This window comes from Carica papaya, chromosome 6, assembly GCF_054855325.1.
Source record: "Carica papaya isolate Zhongbai chromosome 6, ASM5485532v1, whole genome shotgun sequence".
Taxonomy (NCBI): domain Eukaryota; kingdom Viridiplantae; phylum Streptophyta; class Magnoliopsida; order Brassicales; family Caricaceae; genus Carica; species Carica papaya.
Window position 1 is genome coordinate 1,342,925 of NC_142314.1, and position 18,284 is coordinate 1,361,208.

General features: G+C 36.0%; 3 protein-coding genes across 3 annotated transcripts; 1 reads left to right on the forward strand and 2 right to left on the reverse strand.

Moving 5' to 3' along the window:
- Positions 1-215: 215 nt before the first annotated feature.
- On the reverse strand, positions 216-3,392 carry LOC148253174 (Pentatricopeptide repeat (PPR) superfamily protein). The gene has a single exon (XM_088222424.1). It carries the CDS (start codon positions 3,151-3,153, stop codon positions 685-687), a length of 2,469 nt encoding a protein of 822 aa, XP_088078550.1. The 5' UTR covers positions 3,154-3,392; the 3' UTR covers positions 216-684.
- An 894-nt stretch (positions 3,393-4,286) lies between these two features.
- LOC110806691 (SWIB/MDM2 domain superfamily protein) lies at positions 4,287-6,336 on the reverse strand. Its single transcript, XM_088222425.1, has 2 exons — positions 5,943-6,336; positions 4,287-4,675 (listed from the first exon to the last, which is right to left on the reverse strand). The coding sequence occupies exons 1-2, from the start codon at positions 6,249-6,251 to the stop codon at positions 4,556-4,558; spliced, it is 429 nt and encodes a 142-aa protein (XP_088078551.1). The 5' UTR covers positions 6,252-6,336; the 3' UTR covers positions 4,287-4,555.
- Positions 6,337-9,349: 3,013 nt separating this feature from the next.
- On the forward strand, positions 9,350-10,856 carry AGP9 (arabinogalactan protein 9). The gene is made up of 2 exons (XM_022031612.2): positions 9,350-10,007; positions 10,439-10,856. The coding sequence occupies exons 1-2, from the start codon at positions 9,441-9,443 to the stop codon at positions 10,520-10,522; spliced, it is 651 nt and encodes a 216-aa protein (XP_021887304.2). The 5' UTR covers positions 9,350-9,440; the 3' UTR covers positions 10,523-10,856.
- Positions 10,857-18,284: the final 7,428 nt, after the last annotated feature.

Genomic DNA, 18,284 nt, shown 5'->3' on the forward strand with positions numbered 1-18,284 from the left:
GTCTCTGAAGGTTCAAATGCAGCTGAATTCTGCAAGGACTTATTTGATTCAGTTGTACCATTTTAGTGGCTGAGTTCAAAACTCTACTTCTATAGCTCTCCCTGAATGAGAGCTTGTAATATGAAATTGCTAAGGCTTCCCTTCACGAACTCGTTCTTCTTTCATTCTTCTTAGGGAGGTAAGGATGACATTTGTGAAATGATCATCATAAACCATTACACATAAAAGCACTGTCCATTAATGTAACAATGTTGATTAAACAACTAATTACTGCAATATGTGATTATGGAACAGATAAACCCTAATTCCCAAAAAATTCAAATACAAATTTGAGACTGCACATGCTGATTTCCCTTCTTTTGCTATATGAATGATTGTACATATCTTTACCAACCCAACTCTCCTTTCACCCTCCCCTTCCCTCTTGATCTCATTACATATGTACAAGTACAAGGTCACTACCAGTACCAAGCACCAAGAGGTTACCAATCATTGGCATGACGCCAAAATACAAATTTAGTTCTTGTGCCTCAAATTCTCCAGGGAATTACATAAGAGCGTAACACATTTCTGCTCATCTTCATGGCCAGGCAAGGTACTAACTTAAGCACTCAGAAGAAAACAAATGATCCACTCCATAGCATGCAAATCAAGCTGCAAGTCCAGTCTAGAAGAGATCATTTATCACCATCTTTTCGTTATGCGCTCTAGTAGCCTACATTCCTCTGCCTTAGGAATATGTGGATCAAGATTCCGAAGGTTGTCAACAAACAGTCTCGCCTCATCCTGTTGATTGAGCTTACAGTATCCATCTATAATGGAGTTGTATGTGTTCTGGTTTGGTCTGCATCCTTGCTTGATCATATATTGAACAACATCAATTGCCTCCATAAACATTGAGTCAGCTGCATAACTTGCAACAAAGGTATTATAGGTGATTACATCAGGCACAAGCCCAGAATCCCTCATCTCGGAGAAGATCCGGGAAGCCTCTTTCATCCGGCCATTTCGACAATAAGCAAAAATGACGGTGTTATATGAAATTATATCAGCTTTCATTCCTTTTGCCAGAATTTCCTTCAAAATTTCTTCCGACTTGCCAAAATTTTCAGACCGGCTGTACATGTACATCAAGCTATTGTAAGTTGTAAGGCTAGGGGTGAACCCACTTTCCTTCATGAAATTCAAGATCTCATTTGTTTTGCCGATCATCTGCCTCCTGCCATAAATAGAAACCATGGCATTCAGAGTAGTTATGTCAGGCGAAAATCCCTTTTCTCTCAGCTCGAAGAAGGCATGCTCTGTTTCGAGTAGAAGGTCACTTTTACTATTAACTAAAACCAGAGTTTTCAAGAGAACAGCATGAGGTTCAATAACCCCAGAATATATCTCTTCAGCAAGAGTGTGCATCCGCTCAACCTCTTTGCCATTTGCATAGGCATGAAGCAATGAACAGTAAGTTAGTTCATTGGGCTTACACCGACCATCCTTCATCTCAGCAAGAAGTTTCTCGCACTGTTTCCAGAGTCCTCCCCGAGCCAATGCTGCCAAAACAGCATTATAAGTTGAAAGGTCAGGAGTGACTCCAGCTTCCAGCATTCTCTTGTAAACATCCATAGCTTGGTCAAAAGATCCACAACGGCTGTAGGCACTTATTAGTGTGTTGAAAGTGTCCCTCTCAGGAATAAACCCAGCCCTCTTCATCTCTTTGAAAACACCTGATACTTCCGAGTCCATTCCATTTTGTCCGAAGACTGCTAGTAATGTGTTCCACGTAACAATATCCGGAGAACAATTGCACGCCTCAATCTCATCAAAAATATTCATCATCTCCTTAAACTTCCCCCTATTACCGTACATCTTAATAAGGGCATTGAAAGTGCAAATATTTGGCTTGCACCCACAGCTTCTCATATCGTCAAAAACTCTCATTGCATATTCATCCTTTCCGGCCTTCTCAAATCCTGAAAACAGTGTGGTATAAGTAAAAACATCAGGCTTAATTCCCTTGGCCATCATCTGGGTTTTAAGTTCCATTGCTTCCTCTAACAAACCGTCTCTAGCATACGCTGAAATCAACGAATTATAAGTCACAATGCTTGGGGAAAACCCATCAACTTCCATATCTTTCAAAACCTCCATTGCCTCCTTAGGCCGTCTTGATTTCCCATAAACATCTAACAAAGCATTATAAGTAACCTTATCCGGACTAAAGCCTGCTAACTTCATTTCCTCAAAGACCTGAGCTGCTTCCTCATGCAAGGAACCTCGCCGACAACAACTTATAAGTGTATTAAAAGTATACGCATCTGGGGCAACCCCAGCATTTTTCATCCCTTCAACAAGTGCCTTAATCCTATTCCACTGCATTCCCATCTTCCCATACACATTCAAAATTACATTATATGTAATCAAAGTAGGTTTACAACCCTCTTCCTCCATCTTCTTAAATACCATCACTGCTTCCCTATACCTCCCATTACCAGCAAAAGTAGTTATCAATGAAGTGTAAGCATATACATCAACACCAAATCCATCTCTCTGCAAATTATGCAGCAAACTTGCCGCGGCCGAGACACGACCCTCTTTGCCTAGCATACTAATCATTACAGCAACAACAGAATTATTCAACACAGACTGAAAATTCTTACGATTCCTAAACCAATCAAACACACTCAATGCCAAGTCGCATTTCTTGTAAAACCCTAAACCCTTAACAATACCCAATATTTCCCCAGCCAAAGTTTCCAGTTTCTCACCGGGATTATCTTTATATGGTTCAAGTAGCTGCAACAAAAGCTTATCCAGCTCATTGGAATTAAAAGATGGGTCAATTAAGGACTGAAGAATCTTCTGACCTCGAGGAGACAGGTTATGGTTGGACCAGGGCTTTCCGCGGTTCGGGTCACCGGACTTGCCAATTCGGGTCCGCGCTCTGTGCAAGCGAGGTTGCTGGCTAACGGGTTGCTGCGAATTGGTGTCTTGGTGAAGAAAAAGCTCGTGGAGAAGAGGAGTTATAGGTGATGGCGGTTTTGAAGTGTTTACTGTAGGTAGCTGTTGGTGGTGGTGGAAGATGTGGGTTTGGGTGGAGAAGAAGGGTTTTGAGGGAGGTGGGTTTGGGAGGAGAAGAGGGAGAGCTAGTTTGTCCGCCATTGTTGATGTTTGAGTTGAGCTCAGTGTTGAATTGCTAGTTTATTAGTGCATTGGCGGTGTCTGTGTTCAATTCACTCATTTATGGGGCACAGGGATGAGATGGAAGGAGGATATTTGCTGTCATGGGTTTTGTGTCTGGTTCTGTTGTGCTAATGGCCTAATAGGTCAAATGGGTTCGGGTCGGTTGACCAACCCGAGTTTGCAATTTATCGGTCAATCCATTTCTACTTTGCAAGTCATCAATTTTGTTCTATCTATTCAATTAAATTGATTTTTTGGACCATTAGAAATATTTAGATCAGATATAATAATGTTTTTGTTGGGGAATTAACGGCTCAAATTTGAGTTTTATCTCTCAATCTTATCTTTAAAAAAAATGATATATCTCATCTGAATAAGATAAATGAGAAGTTAACATAATTCAATTCGAAATAAATATTTAAAATATGTAATTGGCTTCAAATAATATATATTATATATTTATTATATAAAATAATAAATTTATGCATATACATGTAGGAAGGATTTAGTTTAACACTATGTAAAACCGAAACTCAACCGGATACTAACTGAAACTAGATTTTAGGTCAAGGTGTTAAAAGAAAATAATGAAGAGAGAAGAACTTAACAGTGGTTGAAATTCAAACTGAATAATCCAGTTCAATTGAAATCAAAGTTGGAATCTGGTAATTTCAATCTAATAGAAATATTCTCCCATCAAAGAAATTTTATTTTGTAGATGAGATAAATAACCATATGGCATTCAAAATATGGGAGGCACTTGGTTTTGGAGTCAGAATTGGTACCATCTTCCTTGAATACTGCTAATTAAGATATGCAGCTTACAAATTCAAGCAAGCAAAATTTCACTCTATGCACTGTGTTCTACAGAATTTCACATTGGTTATACACTGATGCAGAGAGAGAGAGAGAGAGAGAGAGAGAGAGAGAGAGAGAGATTCGATGTTCAATCTAGTTATTGAATTAGCACTTCCACCGATTTCAACTATCCTGAGCTAACTCAGATATCATGAGTTTGTCCGAAGCCAATAGTATATTCAGATATCCAAACGTGGTCACCCAGATTCAATTATGCGAAACAAGAAGAAATGCATTCAACCAGAGAGTTTCAGTAATTTTGAATTACGAACTTACTTATAAACAACTCTATCCCAAATCTGAGTGTCAAAACATCCACAAAGTAGAAGGCACAAAATAATACTGCAACAAAGCCTACTAAAGATCTGAAACAAAACTCTTAAGCAAGGCCACTTCTGTATGCAAGTAGTAAAATTAAGAACACTACTAATAGCAGAAAGCAGCAGTCTAGCATTTGTCACAAGTATCATCAACAAAAACAGCCGGTAGCAACATCCACGTAACCTAAAGCCCATCTCAAAATTCATTTAAGGAAGTGTGGACTAATCAACCCTGCAATCTCAAGAAATCCAACCCGATCTCTGCCACCAAATATCTTCTTTAGCTTCTCATCACAAATTATAACCTTCTTGTTTTCAGGATCCTTAAAAATGGCAATAGAAGACCAATCAATTCCAAGCTTGTAATAACTGGGTAAGAATACCATCACTAATTAATAAAATACATTGAACTGAATATTGGCAGACAGTTTGAGCAACCGTGTAAATTAGCAAGGCATTAGCAAGGAACCTCACATATTGTTTATCAACGAAACATAGTAGCAAATAATGTAATGCTACCAGTTTCAAAGCATAAGACAATACTGGTTAAACCAAGTTACAGTAAAATTAGACCTAATAGGTCATTGAGAGGAACTCTTTTCAATATAGTTATACTGTAGCATAAAATGTGCAAACAGAAACTTTAAAATAACATAGAGATCAGATCAGTGTAAACCCACATCATACCTGTATTATAGACTAAATTAGAGACATAAATCATCTAAAAGAACTAGCAAGAAAATCATAAAGGCCAATCACACTCATTAGAAGGTCATATAGTTTCATTGATGATTACAAACAAAGCATGCCGACTGACCCCCCCCCCCCCCCCAACCCACACACACACACACACAAATTCCCTGTGTCTCTCTTCCTAAAAATCCAAGCCCTATAGGAAGGCAAAAGAAGAGTGATTGACAGAGAATTCGACAATCCCATGAACAGAACAACCTGCAACAATACATCATAACCGAACAACAGCACAATGGAGCCAGACATTTAGCAAACCAAAGTATGCTAAGATGCACAGCCTTATCCAAGCACAAGAGCTAATAGAATAACCAAGAAAATATAGTCAAAACGTATAACTGAATTTTAGAGCAGAAAGAACATAATCCACCATTTTTATCAACAGAACCTTATCCAAACATCAGACCAAACCCGATGGCACATTGAAGAAAATCCTTATCCAAACGTCCACGAGAATCAAACAGCTCCATCTACAGCAACACAATCTCTTATAGTGTGTGTGTGTGTGTGTGTGTGTGTGTGTGTGTGCCTGCCAGAACTCCCATGGATTCCAACAAAATATAAGTTCGTCAAACAGCAAGCTGGGAAAAAAAGGTCTAGTAAAACCGAAAATGTTCTAGAAAGTCAAATTTGTTCTTGGAACAAGCATGAAAGCAGAAAATGTCATATCGGAAAAATGCATTACATAGTTCATATCACAACAAGAATTTAATCATGTCCAAACAGCTATTCATCAGTCACAGACTCGAAAGAAAACCACAAAAACCCTAAAAACGCCAGAAATTTCCGAGAACCATAACTACTTAAAAAGCAAAAAGTATCCGAGGAAGGAAGACAGACCTGTAGATTGTTCTCCTTGATATAGGCCCAAATCAGTTTAAGAACTTGAGTTCGTGGAATCTCAGGGACACCGACAAGAGCCTGCATTTCAGGTGAGACGCGGCGCGGCTTCATTATGCCACGTGGCTCCCGCTTTCCGGTAGCCGGCTTGGAAGCCGTGGCGTATGTGACCGTGCGAGCCATTTGTAGGTTAGCAGGAGGAAGAGATAGAGAAGGGAAGAGACGGAGTGAGGAAGGAGATGAGTTGGAGAAAAACGGCGCCGGTTCAGAGCAGAGAAAGGTGGAGAGAATCCCTGAAGAGACCGCCATTTTTTCGCTTCTTGAAGAACTCTCTGGTGTCGCTGGAAGAGAGGGTTTTGTTATCCCCTTCTGATTTTTCCTTCCCTTTTTTTATTGATAAAATAGAAAGAGATAATAGAATGTTTTTTGGATTTTTGGGAGCCCGCCTCAACCCCTGGCACCTAAAATTACTAAACTACCCTCTCACCCGGTCGGCCCAATTTTATGGGCCGGAATTGGGCTTGAACCGTTGGATTGCAACTCAACCCAAGTATGTTAATTAGCCGAATTCTCAAAATTACTAAACTACCCTCTCATCCGGTCGGCCCAAACCCAATTTTATGAGCCGGAATTAAGCTTGAACCGTTAGATTGGACCTCAACCCAAGTATCTTAATCATCTTGGATTTACAACATTTATGGGTTTCTATGTTCAAGCTTTATTCATTTATCATTGTGGACTCAAAAATTAAATTTACCCTATGGTCTTGGGTTTCGGCTAAACAATTATCCGAGTCATAGTTTAAAATAAATATTCTAATTTTATCACAAGATATTCATTTTATCTATAAATACAATAAACTTGTCGAGACTCAACAAAAAATCAACACATTTCTTATAAAGCACTAATAAATTAAACTATCAATTCGATTGAATTAATTCCTATAATTGCTTTAATATTATCGCATAGAGATCTAAATTTTTTTTCGCCCAAACTATATATTTTAGCATTCCAAAACTCTATAATAATGAATAAATATTTCATGAATTTATATGACATTCTTGAATTTTAATACTAATAATCGTTTTAAGTCTTGTATAAGTTTTATTATATACTACAAAATTTATAAATATTATAATTGGAATATACTAAAAATAAAATAATATTCTAATTCAAACAAAATAGAAAGTAATAGTCATTAAAAAGAATTATAAGCAAAGGTGAGAGAGAGAGAGAGAGAAAAAGGAATAAGATTATTAAGATTGATTTATAAGCAAAGGTCTTGCTATCAACTTTTGCCAAGTATGGTAACCAATTTGACAGAGACACGTGACCCATTTCATCATTCGATTTTGTGGTTTTTGGAATTGGAGACCTACCAAATTATTGATTATATTTTTCATTCATCTTTTTATATAAATTAATTAACTATATAATATAATTTTAATACATAGTTCGTTTATAAGAAAATCTGTTTTTTTTTATTGTATTTAATAATTTAGATTTTAATGTTGGTAGTAAGAAAATTAGGTAATATTAAATAATATCATTATAACTACTGTTTAATTTAATAATTTGTATATCCTTTTTTTATTAAAAATTTTGGGTTTGAGATGAGATGTGATTTTATATATTCTCATTTTGTTTCTAATGTATGACGATTTATATAATATGTTTATGTATCACCTATTAATAAATATAATTATTCAAGTGTTTAAATTAATATTAATGTGTATTTTTACACTTTAATTCATTAATTTAAATATAAATTTTTGATAATTATTTTTAGTTTTAATTAACAATTTAAAATTTTTTATTAAAGAAACATGTTAGTCATTTAAAAGTATAACTTATTTTTTTTTTTAAACACGTGTTTTCTTACGTAATAAGCTAAAAACTATTTTCACATTTTTCGATACGCTTACTCATCTATCTCATCACTTGAGCAAACAACAAGCGAACAATTTGAATAATTACTAATGGTATGATTGAAATATTCAATTGTAATTATTAATTAAAATTATATAAACTACGAGCTTCATAATTTTATATTATATCAAATGATAAGATTAACAAGTCACACTTCCTACCAAATTATATATTTTTAATTTAATTATTTGTACGAATTTTTTACTAACATTAATGGAATTCTGACCATTGATGTTCACTTTCATTTTTTATACTAAATAAAAAGTATTAATAATAAATTTTAGAATACAATTTATACATATAAATAATATTTTTATATTTTAACCCACTTAATCTAATCAATTTGATCCCATTCAATACGTTTTTTTATTAAAATAAAAGTTCGAATCTAATTTGATTTAAATTTACAAAAACAAAACAAAATAAAACAGTTTCATATTTAACCTTATAAAATTCGATATAACATCTCCTAGTTTTACTCTTTATAATAACTAATCGAGCTCAAATTTAGTAAAATCTATTCGAACCCATTTCGTTGGCAATCCTTATGAAGATCATAACTTGTCTTTCACTTTCAAAAATCCGTTAGTTTCTTCAGCATTTGATTTATACAACGTTCTGGAAGTAGCAAATATGGTTGGTGGCTCTAATCACTAGTAGTACCAAAGATTTCGTTTTAAGCCACCTATCACGGCATCGCACTCCACCAATGTCCCACAACATATACTTACCAACTAAAAATGTTCATCATGAAAAAAATATATATATATTAAATTAGCATATCACTATTGTGAATTTTATAGCACATAAATTAAATTCGAATTTATTCAATTGGGTTCAATAAATTGATTATAAAATAGACGTTAATTATATTTTAAGTTATATTTTTTAATTTTTGTTTATAAATATATATTTATTAGATTATAAAGATCTAGATTTCAAAAAATTGGGTAAATATGATTTTTTTTTTTTATGAAATCAGAGTAATAAATTTCAAAATTTTAGTAATAATTATATGATTTTAAGAAAAAAAAAATGAAATTATTAAATATTAAATTGTAATTACAATTAATATTTGGATATTAAATTGATAAAAGCTTTGCACCAAAGCAACCCACACATCATATTTAATCATGCTAACCCAAAACCCACCACCCGGCCCCCCTGCACTCCTTTTTTTCCCATGATACCAAACGCCAAAGAAAGAAAATTAATTTTAAAAAAATAAAAAAAAATGCTTTGTGTAATTAAATACCATAAAATAAATAATTAAAATTACGCCACGTCGCACCGTATTTAACCGAGTACTGCCACGTGGCATCAGATCTCACGGGAGGTTTCTCTCTCTGGCCAATTGGACGCCGCAGATTATTTTGGTGGCATCCTGGAGTGGGCCCTCCCGCGCTCTAAACCAAAACGTGGAATTTCGTCGTCGTTTTGATCCTTCCGGAGTTTTTGCACGTCTATTTATTTGTCCACCGTCTTCATCTGATTTTCACGTACTTACACTCACTCACAGAGTGTGCACGTTAAGCAGCGAGCTGGTGCGCACGTTAACCGAAACTCACGATGATGGGTCGGAAATTGGTTTTCTCGGTTTTCTTTCTGATGATTGTATTAGCCAACGTGGCGGCGCAGTCTCCGGGGACACCTCCGACTACTACGCCGGCTCCTCCTACCACTACGCCACCTCCAGCTTTTACTCCACCTCCAGCGGCGAGTCCACCACCGGCGGTCACCTCTCCACCTCCGGCGACACCGCCGCCGGTTTCCTCTCCTCCTCCTTCATCTCCACCTCCTGCTTCTCCTCCTCCTGCATCTCCCCCTCCTGCATCCCCTCCTCCGGCTTCTCCTCCTCCAGCATCTCCTCCTCCGGCTTCACCACCTCCTGCTTCACCACCTCCGGCATCTCCTCCTCCGGCTTCTCCTCCCCCTGCTAGTCCCCCTCCGGCGTCTCCACCTCCAGCTGTGCCTCCTCCTGCTCCATTGGCAGCTCCACCAGCTCAGGTCCCGGCTCCTGCTCCCAGCAAGAAGAAGGTAAAGTCTCCGGCAAAATCGCCGCCGGCTCCCCCGACGGAGGCTCCCGCGCCAACTCTCCAGTCCATCTCCCCCGGCCCATCCTCACAGACTGATCAGGTAACGCTCCTTCCTAATTTTCCTTTCTCTCCCCTCTGTTGTTTGTTTCGTGTTCAACGAGCACGGGTTTAAGGAGGGTTTAAAACTTTTAATGCCGGCGCATTTTTTCAAAAAATGAGGCGGCATTATCTATCGTAAGCTCCATGATCTGCTTATCTATAGTTAGACCGGGTGAGCTCACGGTTCGGTTGACTAATTAATCAAACTGACCAGTCAACCCAATAGATTCCTGCCACGTGTTAGAGTTGACTAGATAACATCACGCATGGACTAATAATGGGATTAGGAAAAAAACAACCCGTTTCAAATTTTATAGTATCGGACTGTGAATTTAGATGCCAAAAGCCGTGTTTGGGATTTGGGGTTTTAAGCAGCTTTTTTTGGGCACAACAAGTAACAGAATTTCTTTGTTGCCAAACAATGATTTACAGAGTGGAGCAGAGAAAGTTTGGGCAGTTCAAAAAATGGTGGAGAGTCTGGTGGGTGGATGGATTCTTGTTTGGTTGCTTCTCTAGACACACGTCTCTCTGGGGTTCCATCAGTTATTTTTTTGGTTTAATTCTTCTGTGTCGTTACATTTTGGTTCTTTATAATATTATTATCATTGGCTGCCATTTGATGGATTATGGGACTTCATTTTTCTATGTATGTGCGCATATATATATATATATATATATTATATGTATACAAATTCTGTTGGATTCTTTGGGAGATTTTGAGGGCAGCTTTGAATTTTTGTATGGTATTATCAGGGGAGAGTTTATTTTGTATGGATTTTGTTGGTAGCTCATTCTCCCATCATTTTATTTCTTCTTAATTTTCAATAATCACTCCACTCTTACCTTTTCATTTCATTCCACAAGTATATACATACACACACATACACACACACACACGTATATGTATACCCACGTCATATAACATATAGAGACATAGTTCCTCCATATAAATTTGAAGATATATTTTATTAATTATCAAAAAATATAAAGTAAATTTTTATAGAGAAGCCCATTTAATCCAATGATGGTTTTAACATTTAGGTGAAAAGAAGTGCAACAAATTTTTGGTTATGGGCCTTATTGTTATGGGCCTGTCATTAGATGGGCTTCGGGCTTGAACCCGACTTTATGGAGCCGTCGTTGCGAACATCAAACTAATTCGAAAAATTATTTTATAATCAAGATAAATTAATTAATAAAATATATTAATTTTGGTATTATCATTATTATTTATTTTTTTTTTAATTTAGAGTTTACTATTTTTATATAATTTTAAATTGTTAACGAGAAAGATAAAAGATAACAAAGTTTTGAATATAGTATCTCAATGCGCTACGTCACAGCTTAGCCCAAAACGAGTAAATACTCTATCCATCATGTTGCATAAAATTGGAAACGTCCACAACACCCTTTGTAAAAAGACATAACTCTTTACGAGATTGTAAGGAATAAATTCTTTGTTAAAAAAAAATAATTTTCGGTGAACATATAAGAAAAAAAAAATTATTTATGTTTAACGAGAAAGAAGATAACACCCAAAAAATAATATATTACAATTCTCTCTCGCATTGAGTCGAACCATAAATAAAATTTTGGGTTTGAGGTGTGAAGATTACCCAAAATTCTAGTAGCATCTGGGAGAAAACAGAAGCAAGTTAAGAGAGTCGACAATTTTCTTATATTTTTTGTATAAAAAATTAAAAATATTTCAAAAAAATCAATCAAAATTTTAAATACAATTATACAATCCCTTAAGTGCACAACATTCTTTAGCTAATTTTCATTTGGAAAGCATATATATATATATATATTTCAATTTTATATATTAAACTTTCTTACTTCTGTTTAAAATTTCATTAGGAAAAAAATATATTCATTTTTTAGAATAATTTAATCGAATTAATTTAATTTTTTAAAATTTTGCAAAAATATTTTAAACCCACTAAAATTTTTATATATTTTATTTCTCATCATTCACATAAATTCAACCTACCAAAACCCAAGTTATTAATTTTATAACCCAAAGTCCTGAGTTTTAATCATTAACCCGGAAAAGTACCAAACAGGGCGCATGAATATGTTATTTTGCAGAGCTAACTCTTTATAACCTTACAGAAAAGGAACACACACACACACACACACATATATATATATAGAGAGAGAGAGAGAGACACACACACACACATACACATACATATATATATATATACATACAGAGAGAGAAAGAGTGATGAGATAGATAAGACTTGTAGTGGACTAGGGTACCCTTGCTTGGAGGGCATGGGTCCTATTTCCTTCTCATAAATATGCACCAAATAATTGGTACCCTCTTAAATGTGCCACACTATATATATATATATATGTATGTATGTATGTGTGTGTGTGTATATCTATATATATATATATATATATATATATATATGATAATCAAATCATTCCACATGGGAAAAACCAAGAGGAAGTTTCCTCTGCCGACACTTCTTAGAAATCTATGATTCCCCAAATTTTAAGTTGCCCACTTAATGCATACACACATACACAGATATATATATATATATATATATATGTATTGATTCGATCCAATCCCGTGCATATTTTTTGAAATGCTGAACATGTCCTTCAATTTAAGGACATTTCCTAAATTCCTGCTACAATTTTTGTGTTATGGGTTTAGAGATTTAATTAAGCAAGACAAATGGGGATTAGAAAGTCAAAGTATTTTAATTGAAGCTTATTATTCCCTATATATATATGTATATATATGCTTTTATATTGAACACCATATAATAATGTAACTGTTAAGAAGAAGATAAAATTAAGCAAACATGAATTTAACACATTAGAATCTTCTTAGTCATCCTAGGAAATGAAAAGGAAGATGGGTTTTATGTTTAAGCACGTACTAAACAAACACTAATTAATTACTAATTAATTAAAACACATTAATTAATTAAAACACACTAATTAATTAGATACAAGTCTCCATATCATATATATATATATATATATGCTTATGTATTAAATATTTATAAAGAATGGAATATAATATTTGATTCCCTTTGTTCCACCAAACACAATGGAGCCCTATCTCCCACACAGTTCAGGCCATCATCTCTTTTAATTACTTCCTTTCTTTTTTTTTTTTTTTTTCTCTTTAAAAAAAATTCAAGGTTTTAATATTTTTTTTTTTGAATTTTTTTTGTTTATTAATACTTATTAAAACAATATATATATATATATATTTTTTTTTTCCTCCTTAAAAATTTACCAGATTGGTAAAATATCCAAAGGCTCAACTACCTTTTCTTTCCCCAAATATCATGAGATGCAGGCTGAAAGTCTTTCCCTATATGCTCATACCATACCACCAGTTTTTTACCATGAGAGATTTTCTCATGGTAGAGATATATATATATATATATATGGGAATAACCCTTTAGAAGAATTATTTAAAATTAAAAGTTTAATAAAAGAAAAAAAAATCTACATGCATTGTAACGGTCTCGGAAATTTAAAAGGAAATGCATATAAAAATATGAGTGCGAAAGCGTAATAAAATATGTTTGTTAATATTCCTTACACAATAATTTAAAAGTATTAAATAATATTAAAGAATAAGTTCTCTAAAGGGAATATGAGAAATAAAAAAAATAAGAAAACTATAAGATATCTAGTATTTATTCGCCGTCTTCTTGTGGATCGGGCTCGGGAACCAGGTCCTCATGATCTGAAACGGTTAAATAAGGAATGAACTACACTAACCCAGTAAGAACGTCACACTATATCACCATCACAGAAACAAATGTTAGTAGAAAACCAAAAACAACCAATGGAGCACAAATTTTAAACGAAATCATTTATTTAAAATAAAACAATTTATCGTCCACTTACCGTAGTGGGATTTTATAAAAACAACCTATGGAAACAATAACATTATAAATATATCTGTAACATAGCACATATCATACTTTTATATTCAGAACATCAAACAACAATTGCCCTCTTTTATCAGTTTACTAGTATCCATAGGGATCTATAGAGGTCCCCGCTATACATGAACTATTCCCTTTAACAAACTTAATTTTAGGGCCGTCCTCATACCCCGTCTGGTATGGGCGCCAAAACAATATGCCTCAATACTCCGTCCGGTATGAGGGTGAAGCGGACTATCCCCATACCTCGTCCGGTATGAGTACAAAATGACCAAGTCTCCATACCCCGTCCGGTATGAGATAACGTTCACGGTAGGATTCCTTATGAACCCGGTCCGTCCACCATCTCTTAGGATATCTAGTGAGGCTGTCATTTTATCCATTTATTAAATCACATCTCATTCCTATTTGTCCTTAGTCTCCGTTACCAACTCAAACATGAATATATATACAAGTAACGTGCATCCAGCAAAGTAAGCATATCTTAGATTCCCAAAACTAAACAATAGTGAAGTAAGCAGTGATATATGCATTCAAAACCATAAAATAAATAAACCAGATACCATAATGCATTTAAACTGTAAACTAAATCAAGTAGGAATCGACAGAGAATAATATCCGATTTCGGACTCAATTAGCAACCTCAATTAATTATGCATATCTATTAATTTATAAAAATATAATATTATCATTTATTCGAACTTTAATTCCATGATAGGAAATAGGGTGAGGGGTCCTTACTCGATTCGACGCCGAAAACTAGACTGTTATTACGCCTACGGGCGGTCCATGGATTTCCTGAATTTTTTTTTTGGAACTGAAACGCGCTTACGGTACCTACACATGTCCCACAAAAACCCAAAAATTAGACCCAGGGCCTACTCGGCCAATTTCGAAATTCCGGCACGGCGGCTCTGCCGTGCTCTGACGACTGTGATCCGCCTCGGGTTGACTGTTTTCAGCTGAATTCAGCCAAACTTGCACCGGTTCCTGCGATAAAACACACATAAGGCCCTCGGTGGGCCGAAAAAATACAAAAAACTGAAACTTACTGGTGGTGGGACTCACAAGTGCGGTGGCTCCTCTGGCACACGTTGCGGTTGAGTGTTATTGCTTCGGTCAACCTGTAGAGAAGGAAACGATAATCACAAAGGTGGAAAAATCACGTCGAACAGGAATCGGGAAGGGCCTCATCGGAGGCAAAAACCAAGACACCCTACGACGGCGCCGTTGGGCTTCGGTGGTATTTTTCAGCCAGTTGGTCGGTTCTTTCACTCTGATTTGACCATAGGTGGGTTTAGAATTGAATTCTTAGCAAAGGATAGATTTTTACCTCATTTGGCGGCCAAAAATTGCTCCGGTACAACGGCGGGTGGCGATAGTCGGCTCCCCGGCGACTAGGCTGTCTTCTCCGACGAGGGGCTCTAGCGGCTAAGGTTAGGGTTTGGGTGCGGATGAGATTATTTATAACCATCTACTTTTGATCTGAGCCATCCATCGCATTTAATCTGAACCGTCCGATCGCGATTAAATAGGAAATGAATCTGGGTCGTCTGTGCGCGATGCAATTTGGGCCGTCCGTGCGCGTTTTTTATCTAGACCGTCCATGCGCGGGGGAACGAATCTTAGCCGTTCGATCGCGCGCACGCGGCTCCCTTTCGCGTGGCCTCCTGCGTCAGCGTCTCGGCCACCTGGCGTGTCCTGGTTGGCCGGGGCTGCTGACCGAGCAGCTGACGTAGCGCAATTTTTTTAAATTACGTTTTAACCCACAGTTTTCGATTTTTCTTTTAAAAATACCCACCCCATAACCCAAATTTTCACCCCAAAAGTTTTTTCAATTAAATCCTTAAATAATAATTACCCCTTGTTATTATTATTATTATTATTTTTATTATTATTTCTATTAAAATAAATTAAATTCTATTAATACTTATTTATATTTATATAGAATAAATTAAATTAAATTAAAATAGAATAAAATAATAATAATGAAAATAAAAAAGGAATTTCTTGGGTGTTACATACATACTGCTATACCCGGTCCTGAAATTTGACTCGGGATTAATTTTAAAAATTAAAATTAATATATAAATTTTAAATTTGTAAATTTTTATTTAATATAAAATTAGGAAAAAATAGATGTAGGATGAAATTAAAAAAAAATTTGAGAAAAATAGGTGAAAATTTTGGTTCGGGAGATGTTTTTGAAAGAAAAAATCAGAAATTAGAGGTCAAAACGCAATTTAAGAAAAATGCACCACGTATGACCATTCAGTCAGAAGCCTCGACGAACCGGAGCGCACCGTGTTATAAGGCACGCTGACTCGGTGCCACACTGGCAATCCATGTGCCTGCGATCGGACGACCCAGATGCGTTCTCGCGGGCGTGAACGGTTTGAATCCGTCCCTCCTCAGACGCGATCGGATGGTCGTGATTAAACACAATGAACAGTTCATATTCATTTTTTCATTAAACGCGATCGTACAGTCTACATCAAATCGCGATGAACGGTGCAGATTCATTTTTTCATTAAACGCGATTGGACGGTCGAGATTGAACGCAATGAACGGCTCAGATTAAAGAAAGACGGGTATAAATATCTCACTTCACACTGAACCTTAACCCTAGCCTCCAACCCCCCACCGGAGAAGAAGAACCAATCGTCGGAGAAGGGAGCTGATCGCTGTCGGTCGCGTTTATTCGCTCAAATTTTGATTTTGAACACCCCCACAACTAAATCAGAGCAAAAGGATTGACGAATAAGCTGGAAACTGTGGGTAAAGTCCAGCTGCGTAATCGCAGAAAAAATCAAAAATCGCCTCCGATGAGCCCCTTCTCGATTCCCATTTCGTGCAGTTTTTCTACCATTATATTCATCATTCTGTTTTCTACAGGTTAACCGAACAAAAACACTCAACCGCGAAGGTGAGCCGGCGGAGCCGCCGCATCAAAAAATTTTACCGTCGGTAAGTTTTTGTTTTTCGACTTTTTCGGCCAACTGATGCCTCTTAACGTGTTTTCTCGTAAGGATGAGTATGAAATAGGTCAAAAATGGCCAGTCCGAGACAAACCACTGTCGTTGCACAGCGGTGCCGCAGTGTTGAAATTTTAAGATTGGTCGAAAAAGGTTTTTAACAATAATTTTATATTTTTGGGGGTATTTCTAGGTACTTGAAGTGTATTTTATCCGATTAAAAATTCAGAGAACTCAGGGACTGCCAGTAGGCGCAATTGAAAGTTTAGTGTTTTAGACACCGATTCGAGTAAGAATCCCTCACCTTATTTCCTTTTATGAGATTAAAGTCTAATTATAAATAATACGGTATTTTGCGAAATTTATAAAACTTCGATAATTAATTACATGTTACTAATAGAGACAGAACTGGTTATTTATTACTATTTGTCCTGCTTTAACTGATTGTTTGATTTTACAATTTCGAATGCATGATAATACACTAGAGTTAGTAAGATGATTCAGTTGTATTTTCTTGATGCATGTATTGTTTGTCTTCTGTGATTTACAATTAAATTGTGAAACTGAAAATTAAATGTAAACAACAAATTTACTTTGTCAAGTAAATGAATAAAATAGTTGTCTTACTGGATATTCTGGGAGATGGTGGATGAACTGGGTACATAGGGGACCCTACCGTGAATATTACCTCATACCGGACGGGGTATCGAGGAATGATATATTTTGGCGCTCATTGTAGCAGCCCCGGAAATTCGTAATTGAATTTATATTATAAATATCAAATGCGGAAGCGAAGTCAAAATTTGAATAACATCCCTTACACTGAAACCGAAACGTGCTCACAAAATATAAAAGATTAAACTACCTAAAGGAGAAACTTGAAAGTAAAAACTACGAATGTGACTATGGAGTCTTTAGGCATCCCCTTCGTCGTCCTCCTGCGGAATCGGCTCGGGAACGATGTCCTCTTGATCTGAAATGATTAAATAAGGAATGAGCTACACTAGCCCAGTAAAGACATCACGATATCTCACCGTCACGGAGGTAAAGGTGGGTAGAAAACACAAAACGACCAATGGAGCATAATTTACAACAAATCATTTTATCGATAAATAAAACCTTTACCATTTACTTACCTCGGTGAAATTCATAAAATAATATACGAAAGCAATAACATCATCATCATCATGGAAACATATATATGAACTGTATAACATAATACCTATCACACTTTTCGTAATTCAATCGTTACACAACATATTTTTCTAATTCACCAGCCCACTAGTATCCATGGGGATCCATAGGGGTCCCGCTACCCGTTAATCCTTAACACTTGAAATCAAATTTCAGGGCCGTCCCCATACCCCGTCC